Here is a 25,217-nt window from a genome sequence, read left to right on the forward strand (position 1 = left end):
TAGGTGAGAGTACAAGTAGAAGCCCAGTCCTGGTCAGGATTAATACTTCAACAGAGACAGAGAAGGATGGGCATGGCTGGGAATACACATAGGTTTGGGGGCTAGAAATTAATGTTCCCATTTATGGCCTCTATTCTCTCTGTGAAATCATTGCTGAAAGTGATGAGCAAAGCATCTTAAAAAGAGTGTTAAAAGTTTAACATCACTATGGTGGAGAACACTGCAAGTCACTAACTAATGAGATGCTGAAGACAATGGGTATATTATGTGGCACTAATCCACACAGATAGAGGGTTGTCTCCAAGCTCTTCAGCAACCTGGGGGAAAGGGAGATAAAACACAAATAGTAAATTCAACCAGCCTTAGAGTTTTAACAGGTGGCAAAGTTAATCCAAGAAGAATTAAAGTAACAGATCAGAAAGTTAAAGGTAAATGTACTGCTTGTCAATTTATTGCCTCTCAGCTCCAAATTCAACCTGCTTGCCCACTCTGTGAAAATAATCCTGGGCCCTCTAAGTAGTTTTCCTTTGCTGGCTGGCACCAAGTGAAGTTTTGTCAGGAGAGGCGTGGCCTGGAGAGACACTGAGGGAGGAAAAGGCAGACTAAAGCAGGCTACTGCAGTACAAGGCAGCCACTGTCCCCACCTTGAACAGTTTGCAGCAGAGTGTCTCCAAGGAGACACCTCCCCATGGACACCCTTTCCCTCCCAGCACAGAGGGCAGATTTCACTGCAGCATGACACTACGGCAACTTTTCTGCCACCCAGTGAGCCACATCCAGGCCCACTTTAAGGAAGTCCCAGTCTTAGCCCTTGTCAGGGGCCCTCTTTCCTGCATGTTCCCCTAAAGGTGGTACCTTAGCATCTGCTCCTTACAGCTTCTACCTCTATATTCAGTTGTTCTCTTAACTTCTTACTAGCCAATCCCTCATTCCTCTAAGCCCATGTTATAGTTAATACATTTTTAAAAATTTTTATTTTATTTATTTATTTATTTTTGGCTATGTTGGGTCTTCACTGCTGCACGCAGGCTTTCTCTAGTTGCGGCGAGCGGGGGCTACTCTTCATTGCCGTGTGTGGACTTCTCATTGCGGTGGCTTCTCTCATTGTGGAGCATGGGCTCTAGGCACGGGGGCTTCAGTAGTTGTGGCACGCAGGCTCAGTAGTTGTGGCTCACGGGCTCTAGAGCACAGGCTCAGTAGTTGTGGCACACGAGCTTAGTTGCTCTGCGGCATGTGGGATCTTCCCGGACCAGGGATCGAACCCGTGTTCCCTGCGTTGGCAGGTGGATTCTCAACCACTGTGCCACTGGGGTAGCCCTTAATTTTTATAGTAACTGTTCCCTGTTCAAACTGCTGTGTGGTTTCTCTCTTCTGGTTGGACCCAGACTGATACAATGGTCAGGAAATATAATAAAATCTGGAAGAGACAGGTAGCTAAGAAAAAAAAAAAAAAAAGAAGCCAAAGGTCTGAAGGTCTCTTTGAGTTTAAAGACTGGTTATAGGGAGAGTAAAGGAGTGAGAGAGCTGGAAGGGTTGGACCCTGTGGCAGAATTTAGGTATAGAGAAGAACGGCTCTCTCCCTTCCTCCTCCCCAGCACCTTTCACACCTCACTCATAAAGTAGGAACTTCCACCAACATTTCTACTCTCTTGAGAAAGTACTACAGGAGAAGCCCTTGTCATTTTCGTCACCTCGCAGGAAAGAAAAAAAAAAAAGAGAAGACAAAAGAAGACCTGTGAGCCCCTGACCTGTGTTGGCTCACAGCTCTCTGCTTCGTGGAGCAGGTGCACTCCATCACTGCTCACTGTAGAGGCCCGTAGGTGTGAGGTTAGCCAAAAAACGCTGTGCTCCTTCTGGGTGCACATCTCACTCTCTCCGCCACTGTGGACTCTGAAGTTAATGGCTGGAAGAGGAAGTAATGGGAGATTCCCACTTCAGCAGGAAATCCCAGCCATGTTTTCCAATCTAGATTTATCAGCAGCAAAGCAGATACTAAATTTCAATTCTCCTTTAAGCTTTCCTACTAATTTTCCAACTGACTTAAAAGCTAAAAGAGGGTAGAAGGGGGTAATCAGTGCTCTGAAAACCCTAGATTTAGAGTTTTAAATTTCTGAAGAATTTTTTGGTAGAACATTTGTCCACCATGACAGGGACTGGAAGAGGTCACAAGGAGTGTGATGCTAGTGTGGAATGAATGGAGAACCACTGCAGTCAAAGATCTCCAAGAGCAGCAGCTGCTGGGTGTTGGACATGACCTCTACTGAAGTCATCCAAGTTGAAGGTGAATTTAGGATGGAGAAGAAAAATGTAAGCCAAGTTCTAAATATCTTGATGAATACAAGGCAGTGACCAGGACCTGATGGTGACAGTGAATAGAAGAGAGAAGGGTGGCAGAGCTGGTAACACCCGGGCCTTAATGGAAGACTTTTTATAGGAAGGTGAAGGAATAATGTTTGGAAGCCACAAATGGAGAAGTACACAAATGTCATGCCTGATCCAGGCCCTAAGATTCTTTGAGTTTGGGCCAATAAATATCCTTCAGTGAAGGGAGCTGAAGGGTAAACAATAATCTCAGGGAGAAAGCTAGGTTTTATTCAAGGCAACATATAAAATGTTTTGAGAAGACAGTACAAATATACAACCACCACTGGTCTAGAGAGCTTAATGGAAAAGGAGGTTCAAAGGGTGGAAAGCAAAGAATAAAAGCCAAAAAGTGTCCAGGAAGAAGCTGTCTCGTCCCATGCCATCGGCACCAACTGTTGGTTTTCCAGTAAGCTGGATACAATGGGAAGTGATAAAAAAAAAAAAAAAAAGATTCATACATACCATAAACACTTTATATAACTTAAAACATAAATGTACACACATGTGCCAATCTTTTGATGTAAGGCCAAGGCCTGTTCTCTGCATATGGATCTGCTGATTGGAGTTATGCGTCTTCTGTCTTACATAAACCACATCCTTCATCTGTGATTTCCAGTTTTGCTTTCTTTAAAGTGGAGGGGAAACATAAAGACACTCGGGAAATCATCTGAATGCAGAGCGCATCTAGATTTTTATCACTGCCCCCCCCATATACTTTTAGCCTTGTCCTACCTACACGTAATCAATTGCAAAGCTTTTGTAGCTAACCTTTATTAAGTCATTCCAAAGCTGGATTTTTATGGAAACAAAATTCAAAGTCTTTCCTGCATTTGATCAATTTATTTACTCTTCACTTAACCTACATAATTAAAATGAGAAGGAAAACTGGCTAAACAGGTTTGAGGACAAACACAGCACAACTGGCCATTGGAAAGAAGACCACTTAACTGGTGGAAGCAGGAATGCATGGGCAACCTAAAGAGAAGCTTTTGGCTGAAGAAGACATCTATGTGCTGAGGGCGGCAATCCATGTGATTAAATAGAGAATGCAGTTTCAGTTAGTTCAGAAAGTCAGTTAAGAGGAGGCCAATATACAGGTGACAAGACTAACTGTATTTTGAGGTATAGGCAAGGACAGGAGGGATGTGAAGTATTATTAAATGGCTTCAAGTTTCCAAATGAAGAGCTGGCATAAAGACATTTTTTTCTTCCCCATGTGCATTCTTTTCCCTTTCCTCAGTCCCTTAATGCCTATGGCGTTTTCCTATTTTAGAGGAGAGAAAATAGAACTTTAAGGAACAAGGTAGAAGAATAGTAAGAAGTCTAGAGAAGGGATCTGAAGCGCCAGAGCCACTTCTGGGCCCCAAGCTAGTTCCACCTAACTCCTTTTCTTTTAGCATTGACAATCCTGAATTCCTAAATTTAGATTCCTTTCCTCTTTCACTACTTATATCTTTCCTTCATCTGAGTTTTTCTGTAAGGTAACTGGGAACCAACACTCATACTCATTCTCTCTTTCTTCTCACTGGTTTTTCAGGAATGTTACTCATAGTAACCATACAGAAAGGGAAGGGTAACAAAACTAACAAAATTGGAAGTATCTATACTTTCAAGAAATAATCAAAGTAACAATAGTAACTGCCATAGGGCTAGGCCTACCGTATCCTAACACCATCAGTAATTCCCTTCTTATATTTTCCAATACAGGGTACCCCTTTCATGTCCCTATGGAATGGATGGAATCCAGCACAATTCCTCCATGTTTCTCAGTGAAGAGCCCCCAGATTGGGAAGTCTCTTGCCCACTACTCTCCATCAATAAATATTACAATAAATATTACAAGGTAGGGAATATTGGGTGCTACTAAAAATGGCCATTTATAGATTAACCACCATTTACTGAGCACTTACTATGTTTAATGTGTTAATTGCCTCATGGGTTTCAGGCATCATCTTGTTTAATCCTCACTGAGGTGATATCATCATCATTATCATCATCATCATCATCATCTCCATTTTACACAGAAATTAACAAAAATATAAAGATTAAATATGATGCTCAAGGTCAGACAGCAAGTAAATAGCAGAGCCAGGATTTGAATCTAGATAACTGGACCTCAGAGGCTGGGCTCTTAACTACTATACCACAGTGCCCCTTCCCAGAACATCCAGGTTCAAGTGGAATTCATTTAAAATTTAGAAGAATTACCTTTTTGTTACAAACAATATCACTGATTCCTTTCCCCTAACAATTACTTCCATCCATGCATCACAGGAAAAATTGGTTTAGGGCATTCACTTAATTGTTCTAAAGTGATGTTTACCTGATTAAGACAACAACCCTATTTGGAATGGGGTGATAGAAGTCAATATGCCCATATATCATGAAAGCAATTCCCATTCAGTACTTTTCACAATCCTTCCCCTTGAGCAAACACACAACCTTCTATGACAAAGTGGAGAGTCAGGGAAAGAGAGGTATGTAGCAGGGTAGGAAAGATGGGTAAACCAAGTAGTTACTGGTTGCAAAGTTACATAATTCAAACTTACTTTTTTGGTACACTTCTTGACAGTGTTGATTAATTCTTGTATTACCAGATCTACACTCTTCAGGGAAGGCCCTTTCAGCTTTACAATTTGTTTTTTGACTATTGCTTCGAATGCCATGTCTGGAGTAAACAACCCTGTCCTGAACATAAGAAAGAAAGCAGCACATTAGATATTTTAAATTGAATGATATGCAATACTCTTTTTAAAAATGTTTTAATTGACATGCTACTTGAAGCATGCAAAAAGCCTAGTTTAAAAGTTACATAGTGATTTATTCTATCCACAGTATCATTTGTAATAATATCCTTAATACATTCTATAGATGATTAACATTACCTAAAAACAGTTCCCAAAATGTTTTCAAGGCTCATAATGTGACCCTCAATATTTAACTGTCATTTGTCTCAACTCACTGGTTCACAGCAATACAAAGGAATGCTACAACAGAAATGGTGTCCTAAATTTACATTTCTATTTCTAAAGTATTCCAAAAGCAATCCTCTCTTCTCCTTCATGGAGTAGAAAATTATCTTCACTTTCTGAACACTGAAATAGTAGCATGACTGCACAACATATTATTTCCAGGAGAGCTGTATTATAGTGAGCTCAGTGGTTCCCAGTTTGAGGTCCTGGGGTGCTGAAGGAAAAGGAAGGCAGTTAAGTGGAACTAGCTTAGAGCCCAGAATGCCTAAATTGTGAATTTACAAAAATGACAAACAACAACCAAAGTAGCAAGTATCTTTTCATTTGGATGGAATTAATTCAAATTGATGTCATAACAATGCTTTTCTCATGCTGTACAGAAGCTCAGGAAAGCAGGTATGTGTATGCATGTGTGCATGTTTCATAAAAAAGTAAAAAATGATTACTCATATTTAAACAAAAGGTCAATGGAGAAAAGCTACAATAAGAGGGATCCTGAGCCCTGACATATGCCACGCCCAAAGACGTGCAGGCTCCAGATGTTGGTGGTTGATCCTCCCCATCCTAGACCCTCCTCCCTCCCCCTTATTTGGTTACCTTCTCTTCCTGAAACACTCAGTCTTATGGTACCTCTTTTGGGAGAATTCCCTCTTTTTTTTTTTTTTTTGCAGTACACGGGCCTCTCACTGTTGTGGCCTCTCCCGTTGCTGAGCACAGGCTCCGATGCGCAGGCTCAGCGGCCATGGCTCACGGGCCCAGTCGCTCCGCAGCACATGGGATCTTCCCGAACCCGGGCACGAACCCGTGTCCCCTGCATCGGCAGGCGGACTCTCAACCACTGCGCCACCAGGGAAGCCCTGGGAGATTTCTTTAACACTTCCATTTTAGCAGCCTTATTCTATGTCCCTTCTTATTTACTTAGCACCCTGTGCCCACCTCCATTTCTAATTGTACTGTAGTAATCATATTATATTGTAATTGTAATTTCTCCACTTTGGATACAGAATAAAATCCACGTTGTTTAGTCCGACGTTAAAAATTTTCCCCCGTCTGTCCCTAATCTTCCTTTGAGGTTATTTTCCTCCTTCCTTTCATGCATGCTATGTTTCAGCCAAATCAGACCATTTGCCTTTCCACAAACATATTCATACTAATATTTTATGTCTTTTCCTTCATGTATGATGTTCATTTCACCTTTCCCACAATTTCAGCCTGTCCAAATCCCACCTGTGCTTCAAAGACCAGACCAAAAATAACCACTTCCTACAGCTCGCCTCCTCCAGTCCTGCCGCTGACTAGGTCTTCCTTCTCTGAATCCCAGCATCCTACTTTGCACTACAGTAGTCTGAGCACATATTTTAGTCCTGTTACTACACTGGTAGGGAGAGTCGTTATTGTCTTTATCTTTGTTTTCCCCACAAGGAGGGATCCCTTGCTCATCATTGACACTCAGTGTTAGCAGAATGAAGAAGGACCATAAGGTGGGTCCCCAGTGGGCAAAGATGCTTTCTATTATTCAAATATCTAACAGAATCAGTTGGGAACAAAACTCTTCAAATTAAGTGTATTTAAGGGCATAAATAATCACACCATTAATATGTCTTATACTCAGGACATTGTGCACTTCTTATCATCTTATAGGCAAATGAACTCCAGAATAATAGTAACAACCAGTCTCTTCTGTTGGTATGCATGTAAATCAGAAATCTACAATCCTGGATTACTGAGCTTTTGCAGTTACATTCAACGAAAATGTAACTGGTAAGGAGTTTTAAAAGCCAAGTAAAACTACTGTATTTGATTAAGTAAAATACTTTATGACCCACCCCCCCCACAAAACGTAATTTGGTTCCACTGCATTTATCAGATCTGTATGTTCACATACTAGCTCTGCCCAGCTAAAGAGCAAGACATAGTTTCTGTACCAAATGTATTCTGGATTTGACGGACAGGGAATAGAATTAATAGGGAACTAGAAACCCTGTTGAAGGTTAAGAAAAAAACATTGGATGTGGTTATAGATGTTGTCTCCTTTTCACTTTGTGAATTCATATTTGCCCATACTATTTGAGACTTGTAGAGGAGATTTTCTAAATTTTGTAAGGATAGATACTTCAAATGTCATAACTCCTTTGGAAAATTACCCATCACATGCACACTCAGGGTCAAGTTTTGCTCTCTCAGCCTCTGTTTCCAAAATAGTCTAAAGTTGGCCCTATTGCAAAAGCTGAGATACAACCGGCCAATGGACTGGGGATCCCTCCTTCATGTAAGATGATCATGAAGTAGGCAACCTGTTTTCTTACCTTGAATTCAGGATGCCTCAATTTAACATATGCTCCATTACATTGTATTTAGCCCTCTATACATGAACTCAAGAAATGTGTGTTTTAAATGCATTTTTTAATCAATTATTTTTATCAATTCATTTATTTTTTATCATTTATTTCTGTAATGAAAGTAAATGAAAATAATCCCACTTCATACAAGGGGGAATTCAGGTACAAGTTCTCCTCCCAGCCTCATGTCCCTCCGCTCTCCTGTCTACATTCCTAACTCCAGTCCAAATGTATGGCTTCCTGCTCCACGAATACGTGCTGCCTTTTGCCACCTCCATGCCTTTGCTCACATTACTCCCTCCACTTTAAGCCCCCTGTTTTCTCCTCCAGCCTCAACAATCTCCCTCCTCTCACACCTCATTGCATTGCCACCTACCCCATACACACACAAACAGACACACACACACACACACAAGCACATGTATCCACACAGACACCTTTGCTTGCTGAAATCATTCTTGTTCTCAAAACAGGCAAGGTGTGACTCTAAAGCAACCACCTTCATTAATCTTTCCCAATCTTGCTCCATAAATCCAGCCAAAATTAATCTATTTGGTCTCTGTGTAAGTAATGATCACTTATGAGCAAGTCTGGCCTCTGTCCCTGAAATACAGAGCCCTGAAGAACAAGGTCTTGTTCATCAGTAAATCCCTGATTGTTCAGAGCACAGTGCTGTGAGGGCAGAAAGGGTTTTTGTTTTTTAAATTGTAAACAGACAGTATGCCAATACTAGAAATTACCATTGAATCCAAACGAGGATTTCCTATTTCTTACTCCCACCTCTATATTCTACTCTGCTCAGATGATGAAAAGGCTACTTCACTAGCCATTCATAAACATTAACTTTTTTTAGTAGCTTGAACTGAAGACAAGGAAAATGTGAAGCACTTGCCTGATACCATGTATGTTTTTGATTGCATAGCTTATTTCTCTTCGCAGTTCTTTCTCATTGAACTCCATCTGCAGATGCAAAATGAGCCACAGTTATGACAATTCCTTTGAATAATAATATCGTTGAATATTAAAAAATGAGAATAACTTGACTCCATTATTAATAAAGACTCATGTCTTTCCTAACCTAAACCCAGATGGTCAAAACATCTGTTTATATAAAGTTCAAGGCAACACACACAGAACATTAGGGATTTCTGGGAGTTTTAGTGTAGCGGATTTTAACTCTATTATAGATAAGAAGTGCTGTGCATAAAGGATGACTTCTGGACATAAATCTGGCTATTCATTTGAATATATAATTCTTCATTCTTTTGCTGAATATAGTAAATGTATTCATATATGAATGCATAAATAAGAGTGTCACCTGATGTACAATAGCAGTCCAGCTGTGCTGAGATTAACAATGGCTGTCTTTTCTCCCTGGCCATTTTAACCACCTGAGTTCAAAGCCTCTTTAAAAGAGGAAATTAATAATATTTTGCCAATCCAACACAGGATAGAATACTGTATAAAAATTTCTCATAAGTTCTAGGTATCTTAAATTTACTTGGAAGTAGGATCAAAGTGTCATAGAGCTTAGACCTGGAAGGGACATCAAGAGAACATTTGATTCAGCCCCTAACTTTTGAGATTTGGCCTCTCCAGCCTCATTATCTGTCCATTTCCCCCCTCACACTTTATGCCATAGAGCAATGAACTGCTTTAGTTCCACAGCTCAGCCTTTACCATTCCTCCCTTTCTGTCTGGAACAACCTCTCCCTCTACTAATCCCACCTCTTCCTGCTTAACTAGCTGCTCATCCTTCTTAAGTCAGCTCAGAAGCCAGGCTCCTTTACACAGTCAGGCTGGGATTCATGTCCGTGGGCCTTGTTTCCATAGCACCCTGTGGTGAAGTTTGTCACTTTACCTAGCACATTTTAATGAAATTGTCTATTTACCCATCTGCCTCCCACATCAAGAAATAAGCACCCGCCTCTGTATGTGAGGCAAGTAAAATAGTCCCTAAAACTACCTAGCTGCCTATTGGGCATTTCAAACTGAACATAACCAAAACAAAACTCTTGATTCATACTTCCACACTGAACTTTCCCTCAGTTCCCCTCATCTGATGGGCACTAACACTTTCTCAATTGTGCCAGCCAAAACCTTGGGAGTCATCTTGAATCTTCTCTTTTTTGCATCTCCCATATCAATCCAACCCCCATTGACTCTACCTCCCAAATCACAAATCCATCCACTTCTCTCAAGCCTCTCTTCTGAGGCATTTTTACTATAAAGCTAAAGAAGTTTAAGTTTCAAGACTTCTCCCTTGCATAAGCTCCTTCCAAGACATGTGTCTGTGTTTATAATTTTGTATTCTTCTCCTTCAAGGGTTCCCCAAAATTGTATAGGCTTCAGGCCCCACAGAAAATGGATCCACCCCTGCTCTGGCCCTACTGTTTAACTCACCTTGTCTCCCTCAGTCCACTCTTGCCCCTTAACAATCCAACCCACACAGTGTTCTTTTAAAATCACCAGCCAAATCCTTAAAACTCTCCCTTAACTTTCCATTGTTAAATGTAAACACTTCACAGCAACACAGAAAGCCCTGTGTAAACTGGGCACTTCCTTCCTCTGAATTCATTTTCTTCCCCCCGACCCAATCATCAGCTCTACCCCAGCCTCAGCTGTTCCTCACCTGCTATACAGGTGCTTGTTCTAGGGCTTTGTCCTTGGCTTCCTGCCTTGAACAACCTTCTTCTTCCAGATACTTACAGGTAGCCTCTTCATGCCATTCAGGTCATGCTTTAAAGGCCCCGTAGTCAGAGAGACCTTGTCTGAATATTCCATCAAAACTGGCTTAGCCAATGGGGAACTACGGATAATTGTTTCCTGGTAGTGCCTGAGTTATCTACCAAGTTTTATCATTTGTATTTTTCACAAAATGTTAATTCCAATGTGCTTACACTTATATTCTACTTTTTTAATTACGTTCTTATGTGAACAGTTTCTGATTATTAGTCTTTAATTTTTTTCATCTTATATAATCCAATAAATTGATATTCCATAAAAAAATTTTAAATAAATGTTAGCTCTTATGCTTGACCAAAAAAAAAGTGGCTTATGCAACTCCCCTTTCTCTCATATTATATTACATAATAATACTTGATACTTTTTTCCTTTTTTATTTGTTAATTTTCTGTCTTTTCCCACCAGACAGTATCTCTGTCTTGATCCCTGGCATGTAGACCACTGGTACACAGTAGGTACTCAAGAAATATTTTTAAATTAACTAGACAACAAATAAACCAATTAGTCATTGTTGAATTACTGAAATATCATTAGATCCCATTAAATAAAATCAGAACCATCAGTAAGAAAATAACTTCTCTCCTAAATCTCATTATCTGAGTATGGAGCCTTTGTTTAAAGAAAACCACTTACCACTCATATAACATTTGATGAAAAATTATGTAGAACAGAATACAGAAATGAAATGAAACAAAAGGAAAAATAACATTTGGTACAAACCTTTACTATCTCAAAAGGAAAACGTTCATGGAAAATACGATTGATTTTAGCACCCCCTGAGAGCTCCAGGGTATCTACTTGATCCCCTGACCCTTCAATTCTCTTCTCAAAGTCCACAGCGAATTGCTGAACCATCCTATAATTGTGAAAGAGAAATAAATTCAAGTTAAAGTTACAGGGTTTCGCATTTTTCATTTTAATTTGCTATGGTTAGCAATTCTTTTCCTGGTGTTCTTAGCGGCACCTACTGGCAGAATTAACATTGCACTCTATTCATTACTCAAAATGTAACTATATGAAATACACGTTACTAAGATTTATTTCAGACATTTAATTTAAAATATATATTTTAAAAGTAAGGAACCAAGATGGCGGAGTAGAAGGATGTGCTCTCACTCCCTCTTGCGAGAACACCAGAATCACAACTAGCTGCTGGACAATCATCGACAGGAAGACACTGGAACTCAGCTGAAAACATACCCCACCAACCAAAGACAAGGAAAAGCCACAAGGAGACGGTAGGAGGGGCGCAATCACAGTAAAATCAAATCCCATAATGGCTGGGTGGGTGACTCACAGACTGGAGAACATTTATACCACAGAAGTCCACCCACTGGAGTGAAGGTTCTGAGCCCCAAGTCAGGCTTCCCAACCTGGGGGTCCGGCAACAGGAGGAGGAATTCCTAGAGAATCAGACTTTGAAGCCTAGTGGGAATTGATTGCAGGACTTTGACAGGACTAGGGGAAACAGAGACTCCACTCTTGGAGGGCAAACACAAAGTACTGTGCACATCGGGGCCCAGGGGAAGGAGCACTGACCCCAGGGAAGACTGAACCAGACCTACCTGCTAATGTTGGAGGGGTATCCTGCAGAGGTGGGGGGTGGCAGTGGCTCACTGTGGGGACAAGAACACTGGCAGCAGAAGTTCTCGGAAGGACTCCTTGGTGTGAGCCCTCCCAGAGTCTGTCATTAGCCCCACCAAGGAGCCCAGGTAGGCTCCAGTGTTGGGTTGCCTCAGGCCAAACAACTAACAGGGAGGAAACCCAGCCCCACCCATCAGCAGACAAGTGGATTAAAGTTTTACTGAGCTCTGCCCACCAGAGCAACAGCCAGCTCTACCCACCACCAGTCCCTCCCATCAAGTCTCTTAGATAGACTCATCCACCAGAGGGCAGAGAGGAGAAGCAAGAAGAACTACAGTCCTGCAGCCTGTGGAACAAAAACCACATTCACAGAAAGATAGACAAGATGAAAAGGCAGAGGGCTATGTACCAGAGGAAGGAACAAGATAAAACCACAGAAAAACAACTAAATGAAGTGGAGATAGGCAACCTTCCATAAAAAGAACTCAGAATAATGATAGTGAAGATGATCCAGGACCTCGGAGAAAGAATGGAGGCAAAGATCGAGAAGATGCAAGAAATGTTTAATAAAGACCTAGAAGAATGAAAGAACAAACAAACAGAGATGAACAATACAATAACTGAAATGAAAAATACACTAGAAGGAATCAATAGAGACTAACTGAGGCAGAAGAATGGATAAGTGACCTGGAAGACAGAATGGTGGAACTCACTGCTGTGAAACAGAATAAAGAAAAAAGGATGAAAAGAAATGAAGACAGACTAAGAGACCTCTGAGACAACATTAAATGCAACAACATTCACATTATAGGGATCCCAGAAGGAGAACAGAGAGAGGAAGGACCCAAGAAAATATGTGAAGAGATTACAGTCAAAAACTTCCCTAACGTGGGAAAGGAAATAGCCACACAAGTCCAGGAAGTGCAGCGAGTCCCATACAGGACAAACCAAAGGAGAAACACACTGAGACACATAGTAATCAAATTGACAAAAATTAAAGACAAAGAAAAATTATTGGAAGCAGCAAGGGAAAAAATGACAAATAACATACAAGGGAACTCCTGTAAGGTTAACAGTTGATTTCTCAGCAGAAACTCTACAAGCCAGAAGGGAGTGGCATGATATACTTAAAGTGATGAAAAGGAAGAACGTACAACCAAGATTACTCTACCCGGCAAGGATCTCACTCAGATTCGATGGGGAAATCAAAAGCTTTACAGACAAGCAAAGGCTAAGAGAATTCAGCACCACCAAACCGGCTTTACAACAAATGCTAATGGAACTTCTCTAAGTGGGAAATATAACAGAAGAAAAGGATCTACAAAAACAAACCAAAACAATTAAGAAAATGGTCATAGGAACATACATATGGATAATTACCTTAAACGTGAATGGATTAAATGCTCCACCGAAAACACACAGGCTTGCTGAATGGATACAAAAACAAGATCCATATATATGCTGTCTACAAGAGACTCACTTCAGACCTAGGGACACATACAGACTGTAAGTGAAGGGATGGAAAAAGATATTCTATGCAAATGGAAATCAAAAGAAAGCTGGAGTAGCTATACTCATATCAGATAACATAGACTTTATAATAAAGAATGTTACAAGAGACAAGGAAGGACACTACATAATGATCAAGGGATCAATCCAAGAAGAAGATATAACAATTATAAATATATATGCCCCCAACATAGGAGCATCTCAATACATAAGGCAACTGCTAACAGCTATAAAAGAGGAAATCAACACTAACACAATAATAGCGGGGGACTTTAACACCTCACTTACACCAATGGACAGATCATCCAGACATAAAATTAATAAGGAAACACAAGATTTAAATGACAAAATAGACCAGATAGATTCATTTGTATTTATAGGACATTCCATCCAAAAACAGCAGATTACACTTTTTTCTCAAGTGCGCATGGGACGTTCTCCAGAATAGATCATGTCTTACGTCACAAATCAATCCTCAGTAAATTTAAGAAAACTGAAATCATATCAAGCATCTCTTCTGACCACAACACTATGAGATTAGAAATGAATTACAGGGAAAAAAACGTAAAAAAACACAAGCACATGGAGGCTAAAGAATACATTACTAAATAACAAAGAGATCACTGAAGAAATCAAAGAGGAAATCAAAAACTACCTAGAGACAAATGACAATGAAAACACGACAATCCAAAACCTATGGGATGCAGCAAAAGCAGTTCTAAGAGGGAAGTTTATAGCTATACAAGCCTACCTCAAGAAACAAGAAAAATCTCAAGTAAACAATCTAAACTTACACCTAAAGGAACTACAGAAAGAAGAACAAACAAAACCTAAAGTTAGCAGAAGGAATCAAATCATAAACATCAGAGCAGAAATACATGAAATAGAAATAAAGAAAACAATAGCAAAGATCAATAAAACTAAAGGCTGGTTCTTTGAGAAGATAGACAAAATTGAGAAACCATTAACCAGACTCATCTAGAAAAAGAGGGAGAGTACTCAGATCAATAAAATTAGAAACGAAAAAGGAGAAGTTACAACAGACAACACAGAAATACAAAGCATCCTAAGAGAATACTACAAGCAACTCTATGCCAATAAAATGGACAACCTGGAAGAAATGGACAAATTCTTAGAAAGGTATAACCTTCCAAGACTTCCAAGAAGAAAGAGAAAATATGAACAGACCAATCACAAGCAATGAAATTGAAACTGTGATTAAAAATTTTCCAACAAACGGAAGTCCAGGACCAGATGGCTTCACAGGTAAATTCTATCAAACATTTTGAGAAGAGCTAACACCCAACCTTCCCAAACTCTTCCAAAATACAGAAGAGGAAGGAACACTCCCAAACACATTCTCTGAGGCCACCATCACCCTGACACCAAAACAGGACAAAGATACTACAAAAAAAGAAAATTACAGACCAATATCACTAATGAATATAGATGCAAAAATCCTCAACAAGGGCTTCCCTGGTGGTGCAGTGGTTGAGAGTCCGCCTGGCGATGCAGGGGACACAGGTTCGTGCCCCGGTCCGGGAAGATCCCGCATGCCACGGAGTGGCTAGGCCCGTGAGCCATGGCCACTGAGCCTGCACGTCCAGAGCCTGTGCTCCGCAATGGGAGAGGCTTCAACAGTGAGAGGCCCCCGTACCGCAAAAAAAAAAAACAATCCTCTACAAAATACTAGCAAGCAGAATACAACAACACATGGAAAGGATCATACACCATGATCAAGTGGGATTTATCCCAGGAATACAATGATTCTTCAATATACGCAAATCAATCAATGTGATACACCATATTAACAAATAGAAGAATAAAAACCATATGATCATCTCAATAGATGCAGAAAAAGCTTTTGACGAAATTCAACACCCATTTATGATAAAAACTCTCCAGAAAGTGGGCATAGAGGGAACCTACCTCAATATAATAAAGGCCACATATGACAAACCCACAGGAAACATCATTCTCAGTGGTGAAAAATGAAAGCATTTCTTCTAAGATCAGGAAAGAGACAAGGATGTCCACTCTCACCACCATTATTCAACATAGTTTTGGAAGTCCTAGCCACGGCAACCAGAGAAGAAATAAAAGGAATACAAATTGGAAAAGAAAAAGTAAAACTCTCACTGTTTGCAGATGACATGATACTATATATAGAGAATCCTAAAAATGCCACCAGAAAACTACTAGAGCTAATCAATGAATTTGGTAAAGTTGCAGGATACAAAATTAATGCACAGAAGTCTCTTGCATTCCTATACACTAATGATGAAAAATCTGAAAAAGAAATTATGGAAACACTCCCATTTACCGTTGCAACAAAATGAATAAAATACTTAGGAATAAACCTACTTAGGGAGACAAAAGACCTGTATGCAGAAAACTATAAGACACTGCTGAAAGAAATTAAACATGATACCAACAGATGGAGAGATATACAATGTTCTTGGATTGGAAGAATCAATATTATGAAAATGACTATACTACCCAAAGCAATCTACAGATTCAATGCAATCCCTATCAAATTACCAATGGCATTTTTTACAGAACTAGAACAAATCATCTCAAAATTTGTATGGAGACACAAAAGACCCCAAATAGCACAAGCAGTCTTGAGGGGAAAAAACAGAGCTGGAGGAATCAGGCTCCCTGACTTCAAACTATACTACAAAGCTACAGTAATCAAGACAATATGGTACTGGCACAAAAACAGAAACATAGATCAATGGAACAGGATAGAAAGCCCAGAGATATACCCACGCACCTATGGTCAACTAATCTATGACAAAGGAGGCAAAGATATATAATGGAGAAAAGACAGTCTCTTCAATAAGTGGTGCTGGGAAAACTGGACAGCTACATATAAAAGAATGAAATTAGAACACTCCCTAACACCATACACAAAAATAAACTCAAAATGGATTCGAGACCTAAATGTAAGTCCAGACACTATAAAAATGTTTGAGGAAAACATAGGAAGAACACTCTTTGACGTAAATCATAGCAAGATCTTTTTTGATCCACCTCTTAGAGTAATGGAAATAAAAACAAAAATAAACAAATGGGACCTAATGAAACTTCAAAGCTTTTGCACAGCAAAGGAAACCATAAACAAGACGAAAAGACAACCCTCAGAATGGGAGAAAATATTCGCAAACGAATCAACAGACAAAGGATTAATCTCCAAAATATATAAACAGCTCATGCAGCTCAATATTAAAAAAAAAAAATCCTAATCCAAAAATGGGCAGAAGACCTAAATAGACATTTCTCCAAAGAAGACATACAGATGGCCAAGAGGCACATGAAAAGCTGCTCAACATCACTAATTATTAGAGAAATGCAAATCAAAACTACAATGAGGTATCACCTCACACCAGTTAGGATGGGCATCATCAAAAAATCTACAAACAACAAATGCTGGAGAGGGTGTGGAGAAAAGGGAACCCTCTTGCACTGTTGGTGGGAATGTAAATGGATACAGCCACTATGGAGAACATTATGGAGGTTCCTTAAAAATCTAAAAATAGGATTACCATATGACCCAGCAATCCCACTACTGGGCATATACCCAGAGAAAACCATAATTCAAAAAGACACATGCACCCCAATGTTCATTACAGCACTATTTACAATAGCTGGGTCGTGGAAGCAACCTAAATGCCCATCGACAGATGAATGGATAAGGATGTTGTGGTACATATATACAGTGGAGTATTACTCAGACATAAAAAGGAACAAAACTGAGTCATTTGTTGAGACGTGGATGGATCTAGAGACTGTCATACAGAGTGAAGTAAGTCAGAAAGAGAAAAACAAATATTATATATTAATGCATGTATGTGGAACCTAGAAAAATGGTACAGATGAACCGGTTTGCAGGGTAGAAGTTGAGACACAGATGTAGAGAACAAATGTATGGACACCAAAGGGGGAAACCGCAGTGGGGTGGGGATGGTGGTGTGCTGAATTGGGCGATTGGGATTGACATGTACACACTGATGTGTATAAAATTGATGACTAATAAGAACCTGCAGTATAAACAAACAAAGCAAACAAACAAACAGAACAACTAATACTAAACTTTCTTTGGGTTATTTGTATGGAAATATGTTAATATAAATGTTTCAGACATTACGTGAAATTTCTAAAACAACAACAAACAACAACAACAAAAAACCCTCTAGGATCCACCCACCTCTGTTACTTTTTTCATTAAGATCTCTTGATTCCAGGTTTGAACTACACTCTTTTTAAAAAAATTATTCTATTGAAGTATAGTTGAGTTACAATGTTGTGTTAATTTCTGCTGTACAGCAAAGTGATTCAGTTATACATATATACACATTCTTTTTCATATTCTTTTCTATTATGGTTTATCACAAGATATTTAATATAGTTTCCTGTGCCAACTACACTCTTTAGAGTTCATCAAACAGTACCACAATTGTCTAGCGCCTGTCTCTGGTCCCCTCCTCTTAATTTTCCTGTCTGAGCATAGATCCAGAAGAGACCTTCCTCTTTCTTCCCCATCTTTCTGCTTTCCCCATCCTAAGTCCCCACACGCTCAGGTGCAGGTACTTGGCCCATGACATTGCCCTTTCCCTTTCTCTCCACCAAAAACTCCTGGGGTTCCTTGGCTCTGATTCTACACTGCAGTGACTCACTCTCCTTTTCTTTTTAAAGTTCAGTTTCTTTATCATGGCTTTGAGTTCCCTTCTCCCTTTTAGGTCCTGAAGTGCCTCCCCAGCTTCATCTCCCACCCCTCCAGTCTACACTACAACTGCTCCACCCTTCCATCCACCTGACTGTTCCCAGGCATTCTCCACTCATGCATTTTTCCTTGTCTTTGCTCTGGCTGTCCTCTGCCTTCAGTGTCCTTTTTACCATCCTTTACCCATGGAAATTCTACTTTTTCTTAAAGCTTTGCTGAGTTCTAACAGCCCTTCCTCTGTAAAGCTTTCCCTGCTTCCCCAGTTAGAACAAATCAGAACTGACTGCAGTTCCCCACTCTGCTTTTATTTTCCAGTGCTACCTGCTCAGGATATCTTTCTTCATGAAAAAGTTATCATATTATGTAGGTAAGGACTGGATTCTCAGCAAGGTATCACATTGGAAAACAATTGCTAAATTATTTGATCCAAGGTGTTAATTAGCTGATAAAGTTTAACTTACAAATATAGGAGGCAGGTAATTACAGTAGACAGACTATATCATTGAGAGTCATGAGACCTGGATTGAATCTCAGCTCTGATTCCTCCCTTTATCCCTCCCTACCTCCCTTTCTTCCTTCCCAAAATGAGGTTGGCAAAGTAAACACGAGCCAGGTCATGCAGGGCCTTGCAGCCCATGCTAACTGTAAACAGAAATCATTAAAAGATCCTAAGGAGAGGATTGAGAAGATCAGGTTTCTGCTTTGGAGGGATTTTTGGTTTGTTTGTTTTTGTAAAACATACATAACATTTACCATTTTTATTATTTGTAGGTGTATATTTCAGTGGCATTAAGTACATTCACATTGTTGTGAAACTATCACCACCATCCATCTCCAGAACTTTTTCACCTTCCTAAAGTGAGATTTGGTATCTATTAAAAAATAACTCCGGGCTTCCCTGGTGGCGCAGTGGTTGAGAGTCCGCCTGCCGATGCAGGGGACACAGGTTCGTGCCCCGGTCCGGGAAGATCCCACATGCCGCGGAGCAGCTGGGCCCGTGAGCCATGGCTGCTGAGCCTGTGCGTCCGGAGCCTGTGCTCCCCAACGGGAGAGGGCACAGCAGTGAGAGGCCCGCGTACAGCAAAAAAAAATAAAATAAAATAACTCCCCATTCTCCTCTCCCCCTACCCCTGGCAACCACCATTCTACTTTCTGTCTCTATGAATTTGACTCTTCTAGGTACCTCATATGAATGGAATCATACAGTATTTGTCCTTTTGTGTCTGGCTTATTTCACTCAGCATAATATCTTTAAGGTTCATCACGTTGTAGCATGTGTCAGAATTTCCTTCATTTTTAGGGCTGAAGCATACTCCATTGAATGTATATACAAAAAAACCCCTCATGTTTTGTTTATCCATTCATACATCAGTGAACATTTGTGTTGTTTCCATCTTTGGCTATTGTGAATAATGCTCCTATGAATGTACAAATACCTGTACAAGCCTTTGCTTTCAATTCTTTTGAATACATACCCCCAAGTAGAAAATAATAATAATAATTTTTAAATAATAATAAAATATATATTTTAAATATCTGTGTATTAAATGCATTCGCCCATTTAGCTGCAACCATAAAATGGTATTTTAAAATACTTAAATTAAGAATTAAATTTAAGCAATAAAACCTTATATATAATAGTCAAATGAGCCACAACTCCTGTGACATTACAATCACCTAGTGTTCCAACTGCTCCAGCTGAGCCCCCTCATACTTCATGAGCTACGCTCTTCCCTGGGCCCAGCATCACAGACCTCATTCTGCCAGAACAATATAAATTTCTAACTCCCCATCCATGCCCCTCTACAACTAGGTCTAGCCTTGTTTTCCAATGACTCCTCAGAATTTAATAAAATTACAACTCCTTACCCCATCACCTAAGATTCTCTGTGGTCTGGCCCTGGATGCCCCATCTCTTACTTCTCATCCCCACTCACCTTCCAAGCCAACCATGAAGAAGCTATTTGCAGTTCCCCACATGTACCAAATCTCTGTGCTTTTACACTTGTTTTCCTTTCTGATCTGCCTTGTGCTTCTTTGTCCGGCTAATTTTTATCTGTCCTTCAAGACTCAGTTCAAGCATTAGTTTTTACAGGAAACTTTTCATGATCCACAGCCCTATTCCCCACCACCACTCATTGCCACCCAGATGAAGGGCCCCTCCTTGGCTTTCTCAGAATATTTTCAGCATAGCACTTAGCAGAGTACATCACCATCGTGCATCTATCAGTCTCTCTCCAAAGGGCAAGGACCATGCATTTTATTTATTTCCCCCTGCCTGGCATACGAGTGGTACTCCATAAGTTCAATGAAGGAATGAATTACCTTAAGGCAGTTGGTAAAAAAACAAAGAAATATATTATAGAGAAAAAATGACTACTTGTATTTGTGATTAGTAGGTTTAGAAACTCTAATTTTGACATACTGGAACACTTTCAAATTCAGAATCTGTTAGATTGGGAAAAAAATTCAAACCACCTAAAACCTGAACCTTTTATTCTCTTTCATCAAAATCATGGATGAATTATATTTAGGCCAGAAAACTTAGAATATAATTAGATGTAGCTATGTTCATGCATATGCTAATATTAATCTAACTTTAAACACCTGGAAAGGTATGAAACATTGGGTAACTTTAGAAAATTCACCTCCATTCCCCATATCCTACAACCCAGCCACCTGGCCCACTAGAACAAGCTGTACCGAAGTTCACACTATTCTCTTGACCTCCTTCTTCCACCTGACAAACTCCTCCCATACTTCGGGGTCTCATTCAAGTATCTTTTTCTCTGTGAATTCACACCCTTCCTCGCATGTAAGTACTCTTTACCTGGGTTCCCTTAACATTTTATTCTTACCAGAAATGTAGCATTTAACAAATTTTAACACAGTTGTTTATATGTCTGTTTCCACTGCTCTACTGTGGCCACTTTTTGAGGGTTAAAATCTTATTCATTATTGAATTCCCAGTAGTTAGCACAGAGCCAGCCATCAAATAGGATACACAGAGATAAGAGCAAGGCAAGAAGGAAGTAATGAAGAAAGGGGGTGAGGGAGAAAGGCAGGAAGGAAGGAAAGAAGGAAAAAAGGAAAGAAGGAGCTGAATCAGCTCCCTAACAAGGGAAGAAACCAGCTGTGGAAAAGTGTAATCTGAGTCCAACAGAATTACAGAGGCAAGACCCAGTCTTTGCAAAGAGAATAGTTTCAGTTGGGTGTTAGGATGATGACCTAGTGCCTAAACAGAAATAGCTTTCCTTTCTCTGTAACTTAGAGAGTTTTTTATAGGAGCTTAATCAAAGCCAAGAATAAAAAGAAAAGATAAACTAGGAAAGAGATGAATCCAAGAATAAAATTCTTTCCTCCGTATGATCTTATTATTTTTTTTAATGGAGGAATATAAGATAATGCATTTAATATGTTACTTAATTTGAATATTTAGAAACTTCCTCACAAACAAAAGGAATTATGTTGTGTATTTTAAATGCCAGATTAAGGGTATTTTGATTACAGGATTGCAGAGGGAGAAAGGGGCCATAAGAAGTGGCAAGCATCATCTTTAGAGATGGACTTCAGATGTCCTGGAATGTAAGCTGGTCAGTGGGGGTCTTTTGGTGGAGAGAGAGGCAATTTGAGGCACAGGGATAAAAGAATAGATGAGGCTGAAAGGGGATGAAAGAAGGAATGAGGATAAAAGACATAAGGGGCTGGCAATTCTCCAACAACTCTGCTATCCTAACCCAAGAACCCTCAGGGATAAATCTAATAACCTAAGGATAAGATGGGAAGATCATGAAGGAGTAAAAAGATACTTGGCAGTTTTCACATTTGTGTTTCTAAAGGGCTACATTAAAATCATTACCAAAAAGAAAAATAATTTAAATGTGTCCTTACTGTGTGTACTTTTTTTTTTTAATGAAATCCTTGGTTCTCATTGCATTGAAAAATACACAGAGATAGATGATATGAAATGACTGAAATAAAAATATAATAACTACAAGTGACAATAATAGAAACAGTTGCTTTTCTATAGGAACTTAGCCCACTTTTAAAGACTAAGGGCAAAAAAACCCTGCTGAGTTATCACTGTTGGTTTTGCTCATTGACTGAATCCAATTATAAAAGCACAATATAAAACTGGGCATAGGATTGGGCATTGGTTAAATTTATAATAGTAGAATTAATATCAACAATTATTCTTTTAGAAAACAAAGATTCAAGGCTCACTGTATGACATATACAAAGCCTCACTCATATACTTTACTTTTATGAAAAAACCTAGAAAACGGCATGACAAATAGACTAAGGAAAAAGAAAACTGAAGAGTTAGTTTAAAATGGTGAACAATAGAAGGGAAAGGTAACTCACTGCAGCAATGCTTTGGTCTTCCTGGTGGGGTCTTCTGGCCTGAAGTTTTTATAGGCTTCTACTTCGTGTTCTATGGACAGCAACTGTCCCTGCAGTTTGTTCCTGAAGTTAGGTAGGGTGTCTCGAATGTGGTTGGTAAGTTGCTAAATAAAACAAAACAAAATCATACAACAGATTGAAGATCAACTCATAAGACAAAAATCGCCCTTCACTGTTTTCCAGGTCATTCAAAACCTTAAAAAGCCATACATACATGTGAGACTGACTGTGTAGACAGATAACTCCAACTCTCTCATCCACTGCCCTACGGCGAAGCTCAAAATTCCTTCAGCTAAAGTCACTTGCTCGGACAATCTTTTTACGTCTGGGATACCCTGTTAAAAGGCAGCTAATGTTACTAATGAAGCTGCCTAATAACACCTTAACATGGATTGATTTGTCAAATCAGCTACCTTGTCGAAAGGAACCTTAAGTTAGAATGTGGTACAAATGAAGGAAATGGAGAGTTACAGGTGCTGCCTGAGTTCTCAGGACCAAATGGCTTACCACTGGTGGAGCTCAGAGGTACCTATCAGCTGTTAAGTTCCTCTCCATTCCATAGCTCAGGCAGGTGTTTCCTCTCACCTTGCACACAAGCTTTCTTGTTGATATCTCTACCTAACCACCTTCTTGGCATTTCCACTGAAGTCATCTGCTGGCACCTCAAGCTCAGTCTGATAAAAAATTCTCCAAGAGATTTTCTAAGAGGGACACAATTCATTCAGAACAAAGGTGGGATATAAACCCAGACTGGTTAGCTCCCTGCCTGATGTTCTTTCTATTACAGTGTAATTAAGGAAAGTCTGAATTAAAAGGAAAAAAAAAAGAGCACCTTCTTGAACTGCTTAAGGAATAAACTCAGAATCAAGAGAAAGAATATCAACTTCATAGAAATGTAGGAAAAAGAATAATAAATTTAAAGTAAGGGGAATAAATAGACCCAGACTGACTGAAGAACCATTTCAAATCATTTTTATGTTCATCTGAGGTTACCTGGATATATCTATTCAATAAATCTATAGTTATTTAATTGTCAATAGTTCATACTATATTATACCCTTGTCCACAGTTATGACTTATCATGTTATTCCCCTGGCATGTGCTGCCATTATGGCTCTGAAGCAGAAAACAGAAGAATAGAGAAGACTACATTCCCAGTAGCAATTCCACAAGACACAAACCCCCAAATCTAAGAGTAACCACGAGAAAGTAGTAGCCCCCTGACTGCCATGTGAGTGGTAAATAATCAAAATACTTGGTTTCTACCATTTGTTTCTCATATATCTCAATAGCAAAGCAATACTGTGGACCACTCCTAGCTTTCTAAAACACTTCTTTCCTTAGCTTTCGTGACCCCAGCTCCTGTCATTTTACTCCTAACCTTTCTGAACACCTTCTCCATCTCCTTTGCCAAGTTGTTCTCCTCTGCCAGACCTGTAAATATTGATATTCCTCAAATGTGGGTCCTACACCTCTTCTTTGGTCACTGTCTGTTCTCTACTAAGGCAATCATTTCATCCATGGTTTCAATAAATATTCAAACACCTGTGGCTATGGACATGTTATCTAAAGACCAGACTTCTTATCTTTGGTCAGGGTATATGTATTAGACCACCTGCCTGACTTATCCTCTTGGAAGCATCAACCTCAGCATGTCTGAAATAAAGTACCTAATATTCCCTTCAATGTTCTCCATTTTGATGACTTCATAACAACCTGGGAACTTGGGAGTTATCCTTGACTTTACCTCTCCATCACCCACCAGAGCTAATCTACTACCAAGTTCTCAATTTTCCAAAACATTTCTCAAATCTGCTTTCTTTTCCCATCTCCACTGGCCCTAACTGAGACCAAGCTACCATCATTTCTCACTTTGACTCCTAAGTGGTCCTCTCATCTCTACTCTTGGACTTCCTATCTGCAACCACCATAATCCTTTTTAACCCACAGATATGATTGTGTTATTCCCCTTTTCAGATTCCTTAAACAACTGACTTCCCACTGCTCTTAGGATAAGAGCCAAAATCCTTAACTTGGCCTACAAACACTGTAGGACCCAGCCACTGCCTGCATCTCCAAATTCATCTCTTACAACTCATTCCCTCATTTTCTGCCCTCCAGCAACAATAATATTCCTTTCAATTCCTCAAAAATGTCCAGTTCTCTTGCAGTTTTTGCCACAGTAACTGTCTCACGGTCAGAGGTGTTGGTGCACATTAAATCAGCAATAAAATTATCTTAATTTCAAACACAGTATGAAGGTCCTTGAAGCAATACAGAAACGGATTATGTAGGAAATGAAACATCTTCAGTATAACATTTATTCAATTTTCAGTCAACCAGAATCAGTTATGCCATAATTTAGGGGTCACCTGTAGTAACCAAATGATCAATCATATCCATCCAGCATTCACAACTTAATTTATTTCTAACTTTACCTTTCTAATCATCTTAGTGATATTTCTCTAAGATATTTTTTCTTAGACCAATACAGGCATGAAACCAGTAATCAAAAAGGAATTTTACCAGAGCTAAATATATTGATAGACTATCATGGTTCATGCATGACAAACC

The 25,217-nt window shown here is 39.5% G+C and overlaps 1 protein-coding gene across 6 annotated transcripts in view; it reads right to left on the reverse strand.

The window, feature by feature from the left end:
• DNM3 (dynamin 3) overlaps positions 1 to 25,217 on the reverse strand; it is a 570,555-nt gene that overhangs the window by 344,042 nt on the left and 201,296 nt on the right. For all 6 annotated transcript variants that reach the window (XM_079939900.1, XM_079939895.1, XM_079939899.1 and 3 more), the window contains exons 7-10: positions 22,605 to 22,747; positions 11,141 to 11,276; positions 8,568 to 8,635; positions 4,914 to 5,052 (exon numbers count right to left, since the gene is read on the reverse strand). In XM_079939900.1, the coding sequence (XP_079796026.1) occupies positions 4,914 to 5,052; positions 8,568 to 8,635; positions 11,141 to 11,276; positions 22,605 to 22,747 (486 nt within the window). The remainder of the gene's footprint in view (positions 1 to 4,913; positions 5,053 to 8,567; positions 8,636 to 11,140; positions 11,277 to 22,604; positions 22,748 to 25,217) is intronic.

The sequence above is a fragment of the Stenella coeruleoalba genome (assembly GCF_951394435.1).
Source record: "Stenella coeruleoalba genome assembly, chromosome: 1".
In the NCBI taxonomy this organism is placed as follows: Eukaryota; Metazoa; Chordata; class Mammalia; order Artiodactyla; family Delphinidae; genus Stenella; species Stenella coeruleoalba.